Source organism: Scyliorhinus canicula, chromosome 5 (genome assembly GCF_902713615.1).
Source record: "Scyliorhinus canicula chromosome 5, sScyCan1.1, whole genome shotgun sequence".
NCBI lineage: Eukaryota > Metazoa > Chordata > Chondrichthyes > Carcharhiniformes > Scyliorhinidae > Scyliorhinus > Scyliorhinus canicula.
This window is the reverse complement of record NC_052150.1, coordinates 180,538,176-180,553,403: the sequence shown is the minus strand read 5'-3', so window position 1 is coordinate 180,553,403 and position 15,228 is coordinate 180,538,176. Positions and strand designations below refer to the sequence as shown.

The 15,228-nt window shown below is 47.7% G+C and overlaps 1 protein-coding gene across 2 annotated transcripts in view; it reads right to left on the bottom strand.

Annotated features, from left to right (window-relative positions):
* Nucleotides 1–15,228, bottom strand: part of LOC119966463 (ATP-dependent zinc metalloprotease YME1L1-like) — a 79,627-nt gene that overhangs the window by 54,333 nt on the left and 10,066 nt on the right. For both annotated transcript variants that reach the window (XM_038798193.1, XM_038798194.1), the window contains exon 2: nucleotides 4,424–4,552. In XM_038798193.1, coding sequence (XP_038654121.1) covers nucleotides 4,424–4,552 — 129 coding nt within the window. The remainder of the gene's footprint in view (nucleotides 1–4,423; nucleotides 4,553–15,228) is intronic.

Genomic DNA, 15,228 nt, shown 5'->3' with positions numbered 1-15,228 from the left:
TACAAATAGCTTTATTCTTTCACCCCTTTCTGAAGAGTGTAACATTCTCAATCCTCCAGCTGTGTGAAAGGAAAGCTGGCAGATTATTACCAGTGCCTCTGCAATTTCCACTCTCACTTCCCTCAGTGTCCTTGGCTACATCTTTTCTAGTCCTGGTACATTTCAGTAAAAGTAGCCTAACACATTCCAGTTTGTGGGCCCTAACTGCATTCTATTCACCATGGATGTACAATCTCTCTACACCTCCATCCCACACCAGGATGGCCTGAGAGCTCTTTGCTTATTTCTCGAAAAGAGGCACAGACAATTCCCATCCACCACCACTCTCTGCCTGGCTGGGCGTGTTGTATCTCTCAACAACTTCTCCTTTAACTCATCCCACTTTCTCCAAATCAAAGATGTAGCAATGGGTACCCGCTTGGGTCCAAGCTACGCTTGCCTTTTTATGGGTTATGTGGAACATTCCTTGTTCCAGGCCTATCCGGGCCCCCTCCCACAACTCCTTTACCGATACACCGGACCTGGACAAATTCATCAACTTCACTTCCAGTTTCCACCCCTCCATCACTTTCCCTGGTCCATCTCAGACACTTCCCTTCCGTGATCTTTCTGTCTCCATTTGCGGCAATAGACTATCTGCTAATATCCACTACAAGCCCACTGACTCCCATAGCTATCTGGGCTACAGCTCTTCACACCCTACACCCTGTAAGGACTCCATCCCTTTCTCTCAACTACTTCGCCTCCGTCGCATTTTTTACGATGATGGCAGTTTGCAAAATTCGAAAATGTGTTCCTTCTTCCTAAACCGTGATTTCCCATCTACAGTTGTTGACAGGGCCCTCAACAGTGTGCAGTCCATCTCCCACGCAACTACCCTCGCCCCCTCCACTCCCTCTCAGAACAAGTATAGAGTCCCCATCGTTCTCACATTTCATCCCACCAGCCTCCATTGCAAAGCTTTGAGGTAACATAATCGTGTACATCTCTTGGCCACCATATTGCTACACTGTTGCGCCCAATTCAGCTCTTCATCTACTGTGAAACCTAGAATCTGGTAGCTGGTAACTATTTCCAGCACAGTACTGGAAATTATTAGCAACAGGAATCCTTCACTGACTATGGAGGAAATAGAAGAATTATATAACATTATATTGCATCTTATTTTGAATTAGATTTTCTTCTTGTGTAATCATTTTATCTACAACTATTCAAAAACTAGTTTCATCTCTAGTTAAAAGAGCAAACTACAGCATCTTCATGTATAATAAAGACTATTTTATCCAATGCTTGATATGGTATTAAAATCTCAAGTTCAACAGGTTCGACCTATTGACTACCAGAAAGGCGGAAGCTCAGTGGAGGAAAGCACAGGGGGCGGTGTAGGAGTATGGGGAGAAGGCGAGCAGGATGCTGGCACACCAGCTCCGAAAGCGGGACGCGGCCAGGGAGATTGGGGGAGTGACGGATAGAGCTGGGAAGGTGGTGCGGAGGGGGGGTAGATGTTAATGGGGTCTTCAGGGACTTCTATGGGGAACTGTACCGTTCGGAACCCCCGGTGGAGGGGGGTGGAATGGGGCGCTTCTTGGACAAGCTGCGATTTCCGAGGGTGGAGGAGCAGCAGGTGGAAGGACTGGGGGCGCTGATCGAGCTGGAGGAGGTGGTTAAAGGGATAGGGAGCATGCAGTCAGGGAAGGCGCCGGGGCCGGATGGGTTTCCAGCGGAATTTTATAAAAGGTACGTGGACCTGTTGGGCCCCCTGTTGGTCCGGACCTTTAACGAGGCAAGGGAGGGGGGGGGGGCTTTTCCCCCAACTATGTCACGGGCACTGATTTCCTTGATCTTGAAGCAGGACAAGTACCCTCTGCAGTGCAGGTCATATAGGCTGATTTCGCTGCTAAATGTCGATGCCAAGCTGCTAGCAAAGATCCTAGCCACAAGAATAGAGGATTGCGTGCCGGGGGTCATTCATGAGGACCAGACGGGATTTGTGAAGGGAAGGCAATTGAATACGAACGTACGAAGGCTCCTCAACGTTATTATGATGCCGGCTGTGGAAGGGGAGGCGGAGGTAGTGGTGGCATTAGATGCGGAGAAGGCCTTTGATAGGGTTGAGTGGGAGCATCTATGGGAGATGTTGGAGAGGTTTGGGTTTGGGGAGGGGTTTATCCGTTGGGTGAGGCTGCTCTACGAGGCCCCGATGGCGAGTGTAGCCACAAATAGGAGGAGATCGGAGTACTTTCGGCTGTACCGGGGGACGAGACAGGGGTGTCCCCTGTCCCCCTTGCTCTTCGCGTTGGCGATTGAGCCCCTGGCCATGGCGTTGAGGGAGTCACGGAACTGGAGGGGCCTGGTGCGGGGTGGGGAGGGGCATCGAGTGTCGCTTTATGTGGACGACCTGTTGCTGTATGTGGCGGACCCGGTGGGGGGATGCCGGAGGTGATGAGGATTCTTAGTGAATTCGGGGGTTTCCTCTGGGTATAAGTTGAACCTGGGCAAGAGAGAGTTGTTCGTGGTGCACCCAGGGGATCTGGAGGAGGGGATTGGTAGGCTCCCACTGAAGCAGGCAGGGAAGAGCTTCAGGTATCTAGGTGTCCAGGTGGCTGGGAGTTGGGGGACGCTGCACAAGCTAAACCTCACAAGGTTGGTGGAGCAGATGGAGGAGGAGTTCAAGAGGTGGGATATGTTACCGCTGTCACTGGCGGGGAGGGTGCAGTCTGTTAAGATGACGGTGCTCCCGAGGTTTTTGTTCCTGTTCCAGTGCCTCCCCATCCTTATCCCAAAGGCCTTTTTTAGGAGGGTCAACAGGAGTATTACGGGATTTGTGTGGGCGCATGGGACTCCGAGGGTGAGACCAGTGTTCCTGGAACGGGGCAGGGATAGGGCGGGGGCTGGCGTTGCCCAACCTCTGTGGGTACTATTGGGCTGCCAGCGCAGCGATGGTGCGTAAGTGGGTAATGGATGAGGAAGGGGCAGCATGGAAGAGGATGGAGGTGGCGTCATGTGTGGGCACGAGCCTGGAGGCGCTGGTAACGGCACCGTTGCCGCTCCCTCCAACGAGGTATACCACGAGCCCGGTGGTGGCGGCTACCCTTGGGGACAATGGAGACGGCATAGGGGGGAAGTGGGGGGCTCGATGGAGGCCCCGATACGGGGGAACCATCGGTTTGTCCCAGGGAGCATGGATGGCGGATTTCTGGGCTGGCACAGGGTAGGGGTTAGGAGGTTGAGGGACCTGTTTGTGGAGGGGAGGTTCGCGAGCTTGGGGGAGTTAGAGGGGAAGTTTGGGCTCCCCCGGGGAACATGTTTAGGTACATGCAGGCGAGGGCGTTTGCCAGGCGGCAGGTGGAGGGATTCCCCTTGCTGCCCCCACGTGGGGTGCGGGACAGGGTGCTCTCGGGGGTGTGGGTTGGAGGGAGGAAGGATTTCGGACATATACAGGGTGATGCAGGAGGTAGACGAGGCCTCGGAGGAGGAACTGAAGGGTAAATGGGAAGAGGAGCTGGGTGAGGGGATTGAGGAGGGGACGTGGACGGATGCCCTGGAGAGAGTGAATTCCTCCTCTTCCTGTGCGAGGCTTAGCCTCATACAGTTCAAGGTGTTGCATAGGGCCCACATGACTGGGACGAGGATGAGTAGGTTTTTCGGGGGCGAAGACAGGTGTGCTAGGTGCTCAGGGGGCCCAGTGAACCACGCCCATATGTTTTTGGCGTGCCCAGCGCTGGGGGAGTTTTGGAAGGGGGTAGCAAGGACGGTGTCGAGGGTGGTGGGATCCAGGGTCAAGCCAGGCTGGGGACTCGCAATTTTTGGGGTTGCAGTGGAGCCGGGAGTGCAGGAGGCGAAAGAGGCCGGTGTTCTGGCCTTTGCGTCCCTAGTAGCCCGGCAGAGGATCTTGCTCCAATGGAAAGATGTGAGGCCCCCAAGCGTGGAGGCCTGGATCAATGATATGACGGGGTTCATTAAATTGGAGATGGTGAAATTTGCCCTGAGGGGATCAGTACAAGGGTTCTTTAGGCGGTGGCAGCCTTTCCTTGGGGGGGGGGGGGGGGGACTGTGTACATGGGTTTGTGGGATGTGGCGCGTGTTATCTCTTTCCCTTTTGTTGTTTGGGTGTTCTTTTGTTTTTTCATTTGTTTGTAGTTGCTTTTGAAGTTGGGTGGGTGTTGTTCTTTGGTTTTTACCGCGGTTATTTTGTTAATATTGTTGTGATGTTCATATTTTGAAAAAATTTCAATAAAAATTATTTTTTTTTTTAAAATCTCAAGTTCAAATCATTCCGATATGCTTGTTGCCGTGGAGCACCCTCAAACAAATACAACATTATTTTTAAAAGAGCAACAATTTTTTTTTTAATTATAGAAAGCGTTTTAGATCTTAGTTCACCAATTCCTCTTTCAAGAATAATAATTTAACCAAAAATTACCTCATTAACTTGATCGCGTTCTTGGTGTGTTTCTCGTTGCAGACACTGTAGAGATGCAGAACTGACTGAGCTTGCAGAATTTTTAAGCGAATGGAAAGTGCTGATCAGCTGACTTAGAGGGACAGTTACCTACAAAATTCATAAATAATTGTTAAAATCGGCATTTTAAGTAGCTTTTATTTTTCTCAAAGTTTGATTAAAAACATTAAAACAGCTAAACATGAATAACAATGCAAAGATTGGCGTTTACCTATAAAATTAACAAAATGTTACTTTAAGACATTTAATATTGATTTCATTGTCATTATACTACTGCTCATGTACTTAACCGATACCAATTCATGTTGTAAACAGTAGTATCTCCCATCAGAAACTGATGTTTTCAGAAGGCAGAGGCAAACATGTTCAAATTTCACTGGAAAGTATCTGCATGTCTACTTCAGACACAAGGATACCCAGCCTGCATCAACCTCTCACCCATCGCTGGTCGATAGAGTGGTCAAGAAGGCATACAGCATGCTTGCCTTCATCGGACAGGGTATTGAGTACAAGAGTCGGCAGGTCATGTTACAGTTGTATCGGACTTTGGTTAGGCCACATTTGGAATACTGCGTGCAGTTCTGGTCGCCACATTACCAGAAGGATGTGGATGCTTTAGAGAGGGTGCAGAGGAGGTTCACCAGGATGTTGCCTGGTATGGAGGGTGCTAGCTATGAAGAAAAGTTGAGTAGATTAGGATTGTTTTCATTGGAAAGACGGAGGTTGAGGGGAGACCTGATTGAGGTCTACAAAATTGAGGGGTATGGACAGGGTGGATAGCAACAAGCTTTTTCCAAGAGTGGGGGTGTCAATTACAAGGGTCACGATTTCAAGGTGAGAGGGGAAAAGTTTAAGGGAGATGTGCGTGGAAAGTTTTTTACGCAGAGGGTGGTGGGTGCCTGGAATGCTTTGCCAGCGGAGGTGGTAGAGGTGGGCACGATAGTATCATTTAAGATGCATCAGGATAGATATATGAACGGGTGGGGAACAGAGAGAAGTAGACCTTGGAAAATAGGGAACAGGTTTAGATAAAGGATCTGGATCGGCGCAGGCTGGGAGGGCCGAAGGGCCTGTTCCTGTGCTGTAATTTTCTTTGTTCTTTTGTTCTATCACCTTGAAGCTCGAATCAGCCCGACAACAAATTGGTAATTTTTCCAAACTGAGTATCCACAACATCAAAAGAGTCATGTACTTATAATAGTTCCTTCCTGACGTCAAGACATCCCAAAGCACTATACATCCAATCAAGTACTTTTGATATAGTCACTGCCTTAAATGCAAGAATCAATGTTGTAATGGAGGAAATTAAGCCAAAGTGGAGGAAAATCTGCTACGAAAGTGTGCTCGATTTCTAATGACCAACAAATGATGAGTACCATCTGAGGGAGCAGAGTAGGGAAGGGTGCAAATGTTAAGATATGGGGGAAGTAAACAGTACTATTTGAAACTGCATTATGTAGTTTATGTTACATTTTCTATTCAGGTATTATAAATAAGTGTAGCATAGCTTGGCCAATAAACCTCAATGTTAGCACCTAACCAAAACCAGTGGGCAACACATCAAGTGATTCCTTGAAGATGTACTAAAGCTAAACAATGTCCTTTTGATCAAAGTGACAGCATGAATACAAGATGATTTTTACCTGCCATTAATTACAGAACTATTAAGCACACTAAACGCATTGAAGTTAGAAGTACAAAGTTGTGATAAACACCACATTGAACAAGACTAGGCAAACCATTCTTTTTTAAAAAAATATTTTCACAATTTTTCTCCCGAATTTACACCCAACAACAATCAATAACCAACAACAAATATCTCAAACCCCATAACAGTAACAACGATCCCATCCTCCCACCATGCCCAGACATCAGCCCGCATGTTAACATAAACAAATGACAAAGAGAGAAAAAATGGAATCAGGGATTACCCATAGCCATCTTCAACATACACAGCCCCCCTCCCACCGCATCCCACCCACCCTTCCCCCCCACAACTAATGTTCAATGTTATTCAGTTCTTGAAAGTGCATAATAAATAGTGCCCATGACTTGTAGAACCCCTCCGAGCTTCCCCTCAGTTCGAACTTAACCTTCTCAAGGGTCAAGTATTCCAACAGGTCCCCTCGCCAGGGCACAGGGTGGAGGCCGCCCTCCATCCCAGCAGGATCCGCCTTCAGGCGATCAATGAGGCAAAGGCTATGATATCTGCCTCCACACCCGTTTCCAACCCTGGCTGATCCGACACCCCGAATATGGCCTCCCGGGGACCCGGGTCCAGCTTCACATGCACCACCTTGGAAATTACCCTAAACACCTCCTTCCAGTACTCCCCAAGCTTTGGACAGGACCAAAGCATATGAACGTGATTAGCGGGGGCCCCCCCCCCCGCAACGTTCACACACATCTTCTACCCCTTCAAAGAATCGGCTCATCCTTACCCTCGTGAGGTGTGCCCTGTACACCACCTTCAGCTGTATCAGCCCCAACCTCGCACACGAGGTGGAGGCATTCACTCTCCGGAGCACCTCACACCAGACCCCCTCCTCTATAACCTCTCCAAATTGTTCCTCCCACTTCGCTTTGATCCCCTCCAGTGGTGCCTTATCCTTTTCCAACATAGCTCCGTATACCGCTGACACTGTCCCCTTCTCCAGTCCACTTGCCGCCAGCACCTCCTCCAACTACGTGGAGGCCGGTTCATCCGGGAAGCTCTGTATCTCCTTCCTGGCAAAGTCCCGAACCTGCATATACCTAAACACTTCTCCCTGCTCCAGCCCATACTTTGCTTCCAGCTCCCTCAATCCTGCAAATGGACCCCGAGGAAACAAATCTCTTAGAGTCTTAATCCCCTTCTCTTCCCATTTCCGAAAGCTTCCGTCCCACCTCCCTGGCTTAGGCAAACCATTCTTGTAGCAAAATTATTAAGGGCTATGGTAGTTGTGGACAAACAGTTTTCTATCAGCTGGATGTCTGAAATGCTCATTATACCAAAATGAACTGCATGCATGCCACGACAGCTTAGCAACAGATCGAAAACAACAAAGGCTGAAGACTTTGTCCTCCAACCATGTCTGCAAATACTACGGGAGAATAACCAGCTAAAATTGTATTTTACTGGAGTTAAACAAGAATACATATCTATAGCTAACCCAGCTGGACAAGTGTAACCATTAATTTGCAAGGTTACTGGAGTTAAATGAGAATAGTACTAGCACTCGTCACATATCTAATCTAGGTTTCATTAATCACAGAATTCTAATCATAGAAACCCTACAGTGCAGAAGGAGGCCATTCAACCCATTGAGCCTGCACCGATCCATATCCCATCCTAACCATGCAACCCCATAACCTAACCATAACATCCCTGGACACAAAGAGGAAATTTAGCATGGCCAATCCACCTACCCGTAACACCTTTGGACTGTGGGGGGAAACTGGAGCTCCCGGAGGAAACCCGCGCAGACATGGGGAGAACATACAAACTCCACACAATCAGTGACCCAAGCCTGGAATTGAACTCGGGTCCCTGGCACTGTGATGCAGCAGTGGAAACCACTGTGCTACCGTCACATCCTATGGAATTAAGGAATAGAAGAAAGAAAAGTACAGCACAGGAACAGGCCCTCCAAGCCTGTGCTAATCATGATGCCCCAACTAAAAACCTTCTGCACTTACTCGGTCTGTATCCCTCTATTTTCTCCTTATTCATGTATCCATCCAGATGCCCCTTAAATGTTGCTAATGTGCCTGCTTCCACCACATCCTTTGGCAGCACATGCCAGGCACCCACCCCTCTCTGCATGAAAACCTACCACGCACATCTCCCTTAAACTTTCCCCCTCTCACCTTCAACCTGTACCCCCTTGTAATTGACACTTCCACCACTGGAAAAGCTTCTGACTATCCGCCCTGTCTATGCCTCTCATAATTTTGTAGGTCTCTATCAGGTCTCCCCTCAGTCTCCATCTTTCCAATGGAAACAATCCTAGTTCATTCAACCTCTCCCCATAGCCAACACCCTCGAGACCAGGTAACCCCTGGTGAACCTTGTTTGCACTCTCTCCAAATCTTCCACATTATTCCTTCTGATAACGTGGTGACCAGAACTGCACGCAATACTCCAAATGCCACCTAACCAAGATTTTATATAGCTGCAACATGATTTCCCAACTGTACTCAATGCCCCAGCTGATGAATGCAAGCATGCCATATGCCTTGTTAATCAGCTTGGCCACCTGTGTCTCCACTTTTAGGGAACTGTGGACCTGCACGCTTAGATCCCTGTGTTTGTTAATGTTCTTAAAGGTTCTGCCATTTGCAGTATAATTCATAGCTAGATTTGATCCTCCAAAATGCATCACCTCACATTTGTCCAGATTAAACTCCATCTGCCATTTCTGTGCCCAAATTGCCAATCCAACTATATCCTGTTGCATCCTCTGACAATCTTCAGCACTATCAGCAACTCCACCAATCTTCATGTCATCCGCAACTTTACTAATCAGACCATCCACATTTTCCTCCAGATCATTTATATTTACTACAGAGGTCCCAGCACTGAACCCTGCAGAACACCACTAGCTGCAGATCTCCATTCTGAAAAACGCCCTTCCATTGTTACTTTGTCTTCTATAACCAAGCCAGTTCTATATCCATCTAGTCAGCCCACCCCAAATCCCATGTGATTTTAGTTTTCATACCACTCTACCATGTGGGATCTTGTCAAAGGCCTTACTAAAGGCCATATAAACTAAATCCACAGCCCTTCTTCCCTCATCAATTTTCTTCGTCACTTCTACAAAAAAAAACTCAATCAAGTTGGTGAGACCATGACCGTCCCCATACAAAACAATGCTGCCTGTCACTAACTAGTCCATTTTCCTCCAAATGTGCATATATCCTGTCCCTCAGTATCTTTTCCAAAAGCTTCCCCAACACTGACGTCAGGCTCACCGGCCTATAATTTACTGGATTATCCCTGCTTCCTTTCTTAAGCAAGGGAACAATATTGGCTATTCTCCAGTGCTTTGGAACCTCGCCTGTGGTCAAAGAGGATGTGAAGATACCTGTTAATAGAACATAGAACAGTACAGCACAGAACAGGCCCTTCGGCCCTCGATGTTGTGCCGAGCAATGATAACCCTATTCAAACCCACGTATCCACCCTATACCCGTAACCCAACAACCCCCCCTTAACCTTACTTTTTAGGACACTACGGGCAATTTAGCATGGCCAATCCACCTAACCCGCACATCTTTGGACTGTGGGAGGAAACCGGAGCACCCGGAGGAAACCCACGCACACACGGGGAGGACGTGCAGACTCCACACAGACAGTGACCCAGCTGGGAATTGAACCTGGGACCCTGGAGCTGTGAAGCATTTGTGCTAACCACCATGCTACCGTGCTGCCCCAGCTATTTCCCAGCTATTTCTCCTCTGGCTATTCTTCAGTCCTCTGGAACTTCACATGTGGTCAAAGAGGATGTGACAACATCTGTTAAGACCCCAGCTATTTCTCCCCTTGCCTAAAAGCAGTAACCTGGGATCTCTCCCATCTGGCCCCAGGAACTTGTCTACCTGAACGCAATTTTGGATACTCAACACTTCCTCCTCTGATATATTGACATTCTCACGAGCGTTCACACACCTTTATTATTATTATGCCTGACCCCAACATCCGTCAAATGGGTTAGTTGTTCAGCAAAAGTATTCTGGACCAGCCAAGCATAGGTTTTGGGTTATTGAATGGAAAAGTCAACTTTAGAGGCAAAATCTTAATGTTAAAACTAATGTTTCATTTTAAAATCACAATCCGAGTACATACATGCAAACTTTATTATTAAAAATATAATAATGTGTACTAAAACTTAGAAAAATCAGCAAAATGGGCACACCAAAAACTTTCAGGGATTCCCCAGAAATGCCATCTTGGTTCTGCTGGGACATTTTCTTCTGTATTAACAGTTAAGTTTGTCTTACTCAAAGAAACCATAAATAGCTACAGTAACAAAGTTCTGCAAATACCCATTAATTGGTGGTGCAAGCAAAAACCTTCACCTGATTAATTATTAAAAGCCATTGCAGAGTTCAGTGGCTTTGTTGCACAGTTACAATCCAGTTGTGGACCATTAATGTTTAAAGGGAAATGCAAACACCTGGTTCTAAGGAATAGACCTATGCCACAAAATTTCAAGTTTTTTTCCTTAACAGAATCTTGATTATATATAAAAGTATTTGAGATCCACTGTAGATTTCCCCACTAGCTTCAAACTAGGCACTCTTCCAGCTTCTCTCACAAGACTGAGATTAAGCCTCATCCACATCCCACATGGTCAATGAAGTTAAGGTTTCACTCGGCTTCTGGTGCAGGTCTATCTGTCATTTATTTTGGCCATCTTCTCTCAATGTGCTGCAAACCATACAAGGTCCAACCTGCAACTAAAAATGTCTCCCAAACAACCAGATAAATTGAAAACAGATAACCACTGCCCCTCACTCCCACTCCAAAGCTCTACCGACCTCCATCATTGACACCATGCTCTGGGCTGTCTTCAAACTGATCCTTAGATTAATTATCCCTCAATTACAATTTCTTCTTTGATCTAATTAAATAAATGGGTTTTACAACCCTTTAGGTTTACTGAATGCTTTTAAAGTAATTTCAGTTCCAACTCCACAAACAAAACATCTCTCTCCACTGCCAGTGTTTGCAGCATGGCAAACATTATGTCTCAGAACTAAACCACCTGCTGCTTTGTAGCTCTCTCTCTTCTACAGGGGGTATTGTGACTTTATTAAACAAACATGCGTCACTTTATGAACTGCCATTTCTTGAGATATTCTGGCACTGTCTGCAACCCAGCATTTTAATTATCTTATCTTTCCAGCTGTTGAGCTAAAAATAAAAATGGCCCCAACCTTTTAAATGTCATTGACTCCAGGTTTGCTTTTATCCTATTTTCTACAGTTAGACTTTAATTCCTAACACCAAATGCTATATTCTAACACACATGAACCATGAACAAGATATTTGCAATAACGCTTCCCACCCAGCCTTTTCTATTATATGTTTATCTGTCCAAAATGGAAACAGATGTAAACTTGTAATTCTGCAATTACTCTGTTGCCACTGATAGCATTGCAATACCCTGCTTTTACCTCTCCCAGGTATTGCTGTTCAGCAAAGATGTTCCTTTACACCCGTCAACTCTACTTAATTTCCAAAATACCATTAGTTACTCCATATCAACTGCAGCAAATTCTGTACTTTCAAATGGGGATTTGATTCTATTCTGACATTTCACCGATATGCAATCAGACAAAAATGGTGTCAAACTGAAGAGGGAGGTATTAGGAGGAATGGCCAAAGCTTTGGTCAAACACAAGTTTTATGGAGGGTGTTAAAGGGGAAAAAAAAGAGCTGCCGAAGTTTAGGGATCGATACAAGTTTGTACACCAAGATACAAAAGTGTAATTTTAAGACTTCCAGCTATTGGTATTGTAATTTCCCTGAGTATTTTCCTATAATCTTCCAAGTATTTAAAAAGTACAAGCTTATGTCCACATAACCACTTGATTTATGGACAAAGATGCAAACATTGGAAATCTGAAATGAAAACAGAAAAGATCAGTCATCACCTGTAAAGACAAAAGTTGTTAATTTTTCAGTGTAACCCTTCTTGTATATTTCATGTTCTCTCATTATTTGCCCTCGATAAAATCTGTACTCTGGACATTTGACCTTGATTGATTAAATTTAACTAAGTGACTCAGTCAGAGTCTGAAATAAATGACTCCTGTCCTGAATATTTTGCCAGAACATCAGCAATGTTACTTAATCAGAGCTCCCAGAATCCCAAAGGTTGATTTTAACTCTATCTGCACAGAAGGAAATTAGACATTGTTGGCCTTAAATCACATTGCAACACATTCCTCCCCATTCTCACTCCAATCCTGTCTGCTGCTATTTTAACCGTTTTGAACGATATTTCCAAGAGCAGGCCAAGACCCCACTTAAAGCAGGCTGACGTAAGGAAACCTTGATACAATTTTGAGGGACAAGTGGGAAAAAATTTGCTGTGCATCAAACAGTGAAGCAGGAGCGCCCAAAACACAAAATTGGAATTGATTTGTGTGGCCACAAAGAATGAGAATATTCAAGAATACTGCGGGTAGGTACAAACCTAAGTTCCACCCACTGCAAATAGTTTCTCCTTCCAGACTAGGTGCCTAATGTTATTCAGATCATTATGGTATACCACAACCTCAGAGTTGGAAAATCTACAGTGAGACAATTGTTCATGGTATTCAGCTCACTGGCAACATCGAACCAAGACCTGGTCCTCACAATGAATTAGGCCTCTCACTGACAGAAGCATTACTCTTGTAAATTTCTGTGGCCATGCGCAGTTTTCTTTCATTGCACCATGCCGTTAAATGTTTCTTGCTTGGCATTTAATGTACAACAAAGTCTGCATGATGCTGTCCCATCTGGTCTGTAGGCCTACCACAAGAACAATTTGAGACTTCCGGTAGCGGCCATGTCCGAATAAGGCGCGCACATGGCAGCTCCCGCCGGGATCAGAGTTTCGGGCCTTTAAACGGGGCAGCAACGGCACTTGGACGGTGATTACCGGCGTGGGAAAGGACACTGGAGAGGTTCCCTCCACTGCTGTATGGAGGGAACCAGGAGCAGGGCTGTTAAAAGAGCGGTTGCAGGGAAGCAAGCGGAGCGGGTCCGGGAGGACAAGATGGCGGCCGGCACGGACCAAGCAGCGTGGGCCCAGTGGTCGAGAGAGCAGCAAGACTTTCCGAGGATTTGCGTCGCAGAGCTGAAGACGGAGATGCTGGCCCCTATGAAGGCCTCCATGGAAAAGAAGGTGGAGACTCAGAAAGTGCAGGAGAAGGCGATAAAAGAGGTGGAGAGCAAGGTATCCGAGAGTGAGGATGAGATCCTGGGCCTGGCGGTCAGGGTGGAGGCGCACGAGGCCTTATATATTGCGGCTGGTTTAGCACAGGGCTAAATCGCTGGCTTTGAAAGCAGACCCAGGCAGGCCAGCAGCACGGTTCGATTCCCGTACCAGCCTCCCCGAATAGGTGGCGGAATGTGGCAACTAGGGGACTAACTTCACAGTAACTTCATTTGAAGCCTACTTGTGACAATAAGCAATTTTCATTTTCATTTTTTTCATTTCTTATACAAGAGATGGCAGGAGAGACTGGATGACCTCGAATATATGTCTAGGAGTCACAACCTGCGGATTCTGGGCCTCCCTGAAGGTGCGGAGGGGGCGGACGCGAGGGCCTTCCCGCGGCCATTGGAACTGAATGGGGCGCACAGAGTCCTCGCAAGGAATCCTAGGGCGAATGAACCACCGAGGGCGATGGTGATAAGGTTCCGCCACTTCACAGACAGGGAGCGCGTCTTGCGTTGGGCAAAGGAGCGGAGCAGTAAGTGGGAGAACAGCGAGATCCGCATATACCAGGACTTGGGAGCTGAACTGGCTAGGAGGCGAGCGGGATTCAACTGGGCCAAGGCGACCCTCCACATCAAAGGGATGAAGTTTGTTCTCCGTCATCCGGCGAAACTTTGGGCAATGTACCAGGACAGGCACCATTATTTTGATATGCCAGACGAGGCGTGGACATCCATTAAGCACAAAATGCTGGACTTGAACTAAGTGGCAGCTGCACGTGGGTGAAACGTGCTGGCGGAAATTCGTAACCGGGCGTTGGCCTGGTGTAAGACGATTAGTAGAATTTAAGTTGTTTGCTCTTCTTTTCCTGTTTTCGTTTCAGGAGGTGGCGGAACGCCCGTGTTGTGCGGTCCGTTGCACGGCAAGGATCTGGATGCCACTTGCCCTCTTACACTGTGAGGGGGGGGAGATAAAGGCGGGAGCGGCCGGGCTCAGCATGGGTCAGCTGACTTACGGAAGCGTAATGGGGGGGGGGGGGGAATCAGTGCGAAGCGGGTGCTTGGCATGGGGGGTTGGGATGGGGCACTGCTTTGCTGACTGAAGGGGAGCCAATTGTTGGGGACGGGTGGAGAGTCGGGTTGGGGGGGCCTCCGGCGGGAGGGCTGGAGCGAGCGGGGGGCGCGGGCACGTGGCTGGCCGAAAAAGGGAGATGGCTAGTCGGCAAGGGGGGGGTTTAACCCCCCGTCCAGGCTGATCACGTGGAATGCGAGGAGTCTGAACGGGCCGGTCATGAGGGCCCGCGTGTTCGCGCATTTAAAGGGGTTGAAGGCAGACGTGGCCATGCTGCAGGAGACGCATTTAAAACTCGCTGACCAAACGAGGTTAAGGAGGGGATGGTTGGGCCAGGTGTTCCACTCGGGGCTAGACTCAAAGACCAGAGGGGTGGCAATTCTGGTGAGTAAACGGGTGGCATTTGAGGCAGGGAGCATTGTGGCGGAGAAGGGGGGCAGGTACATAATGGTATGTGGCAAGCTACAGGGGCCCCGGGTGGTGTTGGTGAATGTGTATGCCGCAAACTGGGATGATGCGGAATTCGTGAGGCGTATGTTGGGTAAAAGCCCGGACATGGAGTCAAGTAAATTGATCATGGGGGGGGGCGGGGGGAGACTTTAATACTGTCTTGGATCCGGCGCTGGACCGGTCTAAGTCCAGGTCGAGACCGAGACCGGCGGCAGCCAGGGACCTGTGGGAGTTCATGGATCAGATGGGGGGCACGGACCCGTGGCGATTCGCGCGGCCAAGGGCGAAAGAGTTCTCCTTTTTCTCCCACGTCCATAAAGTCTA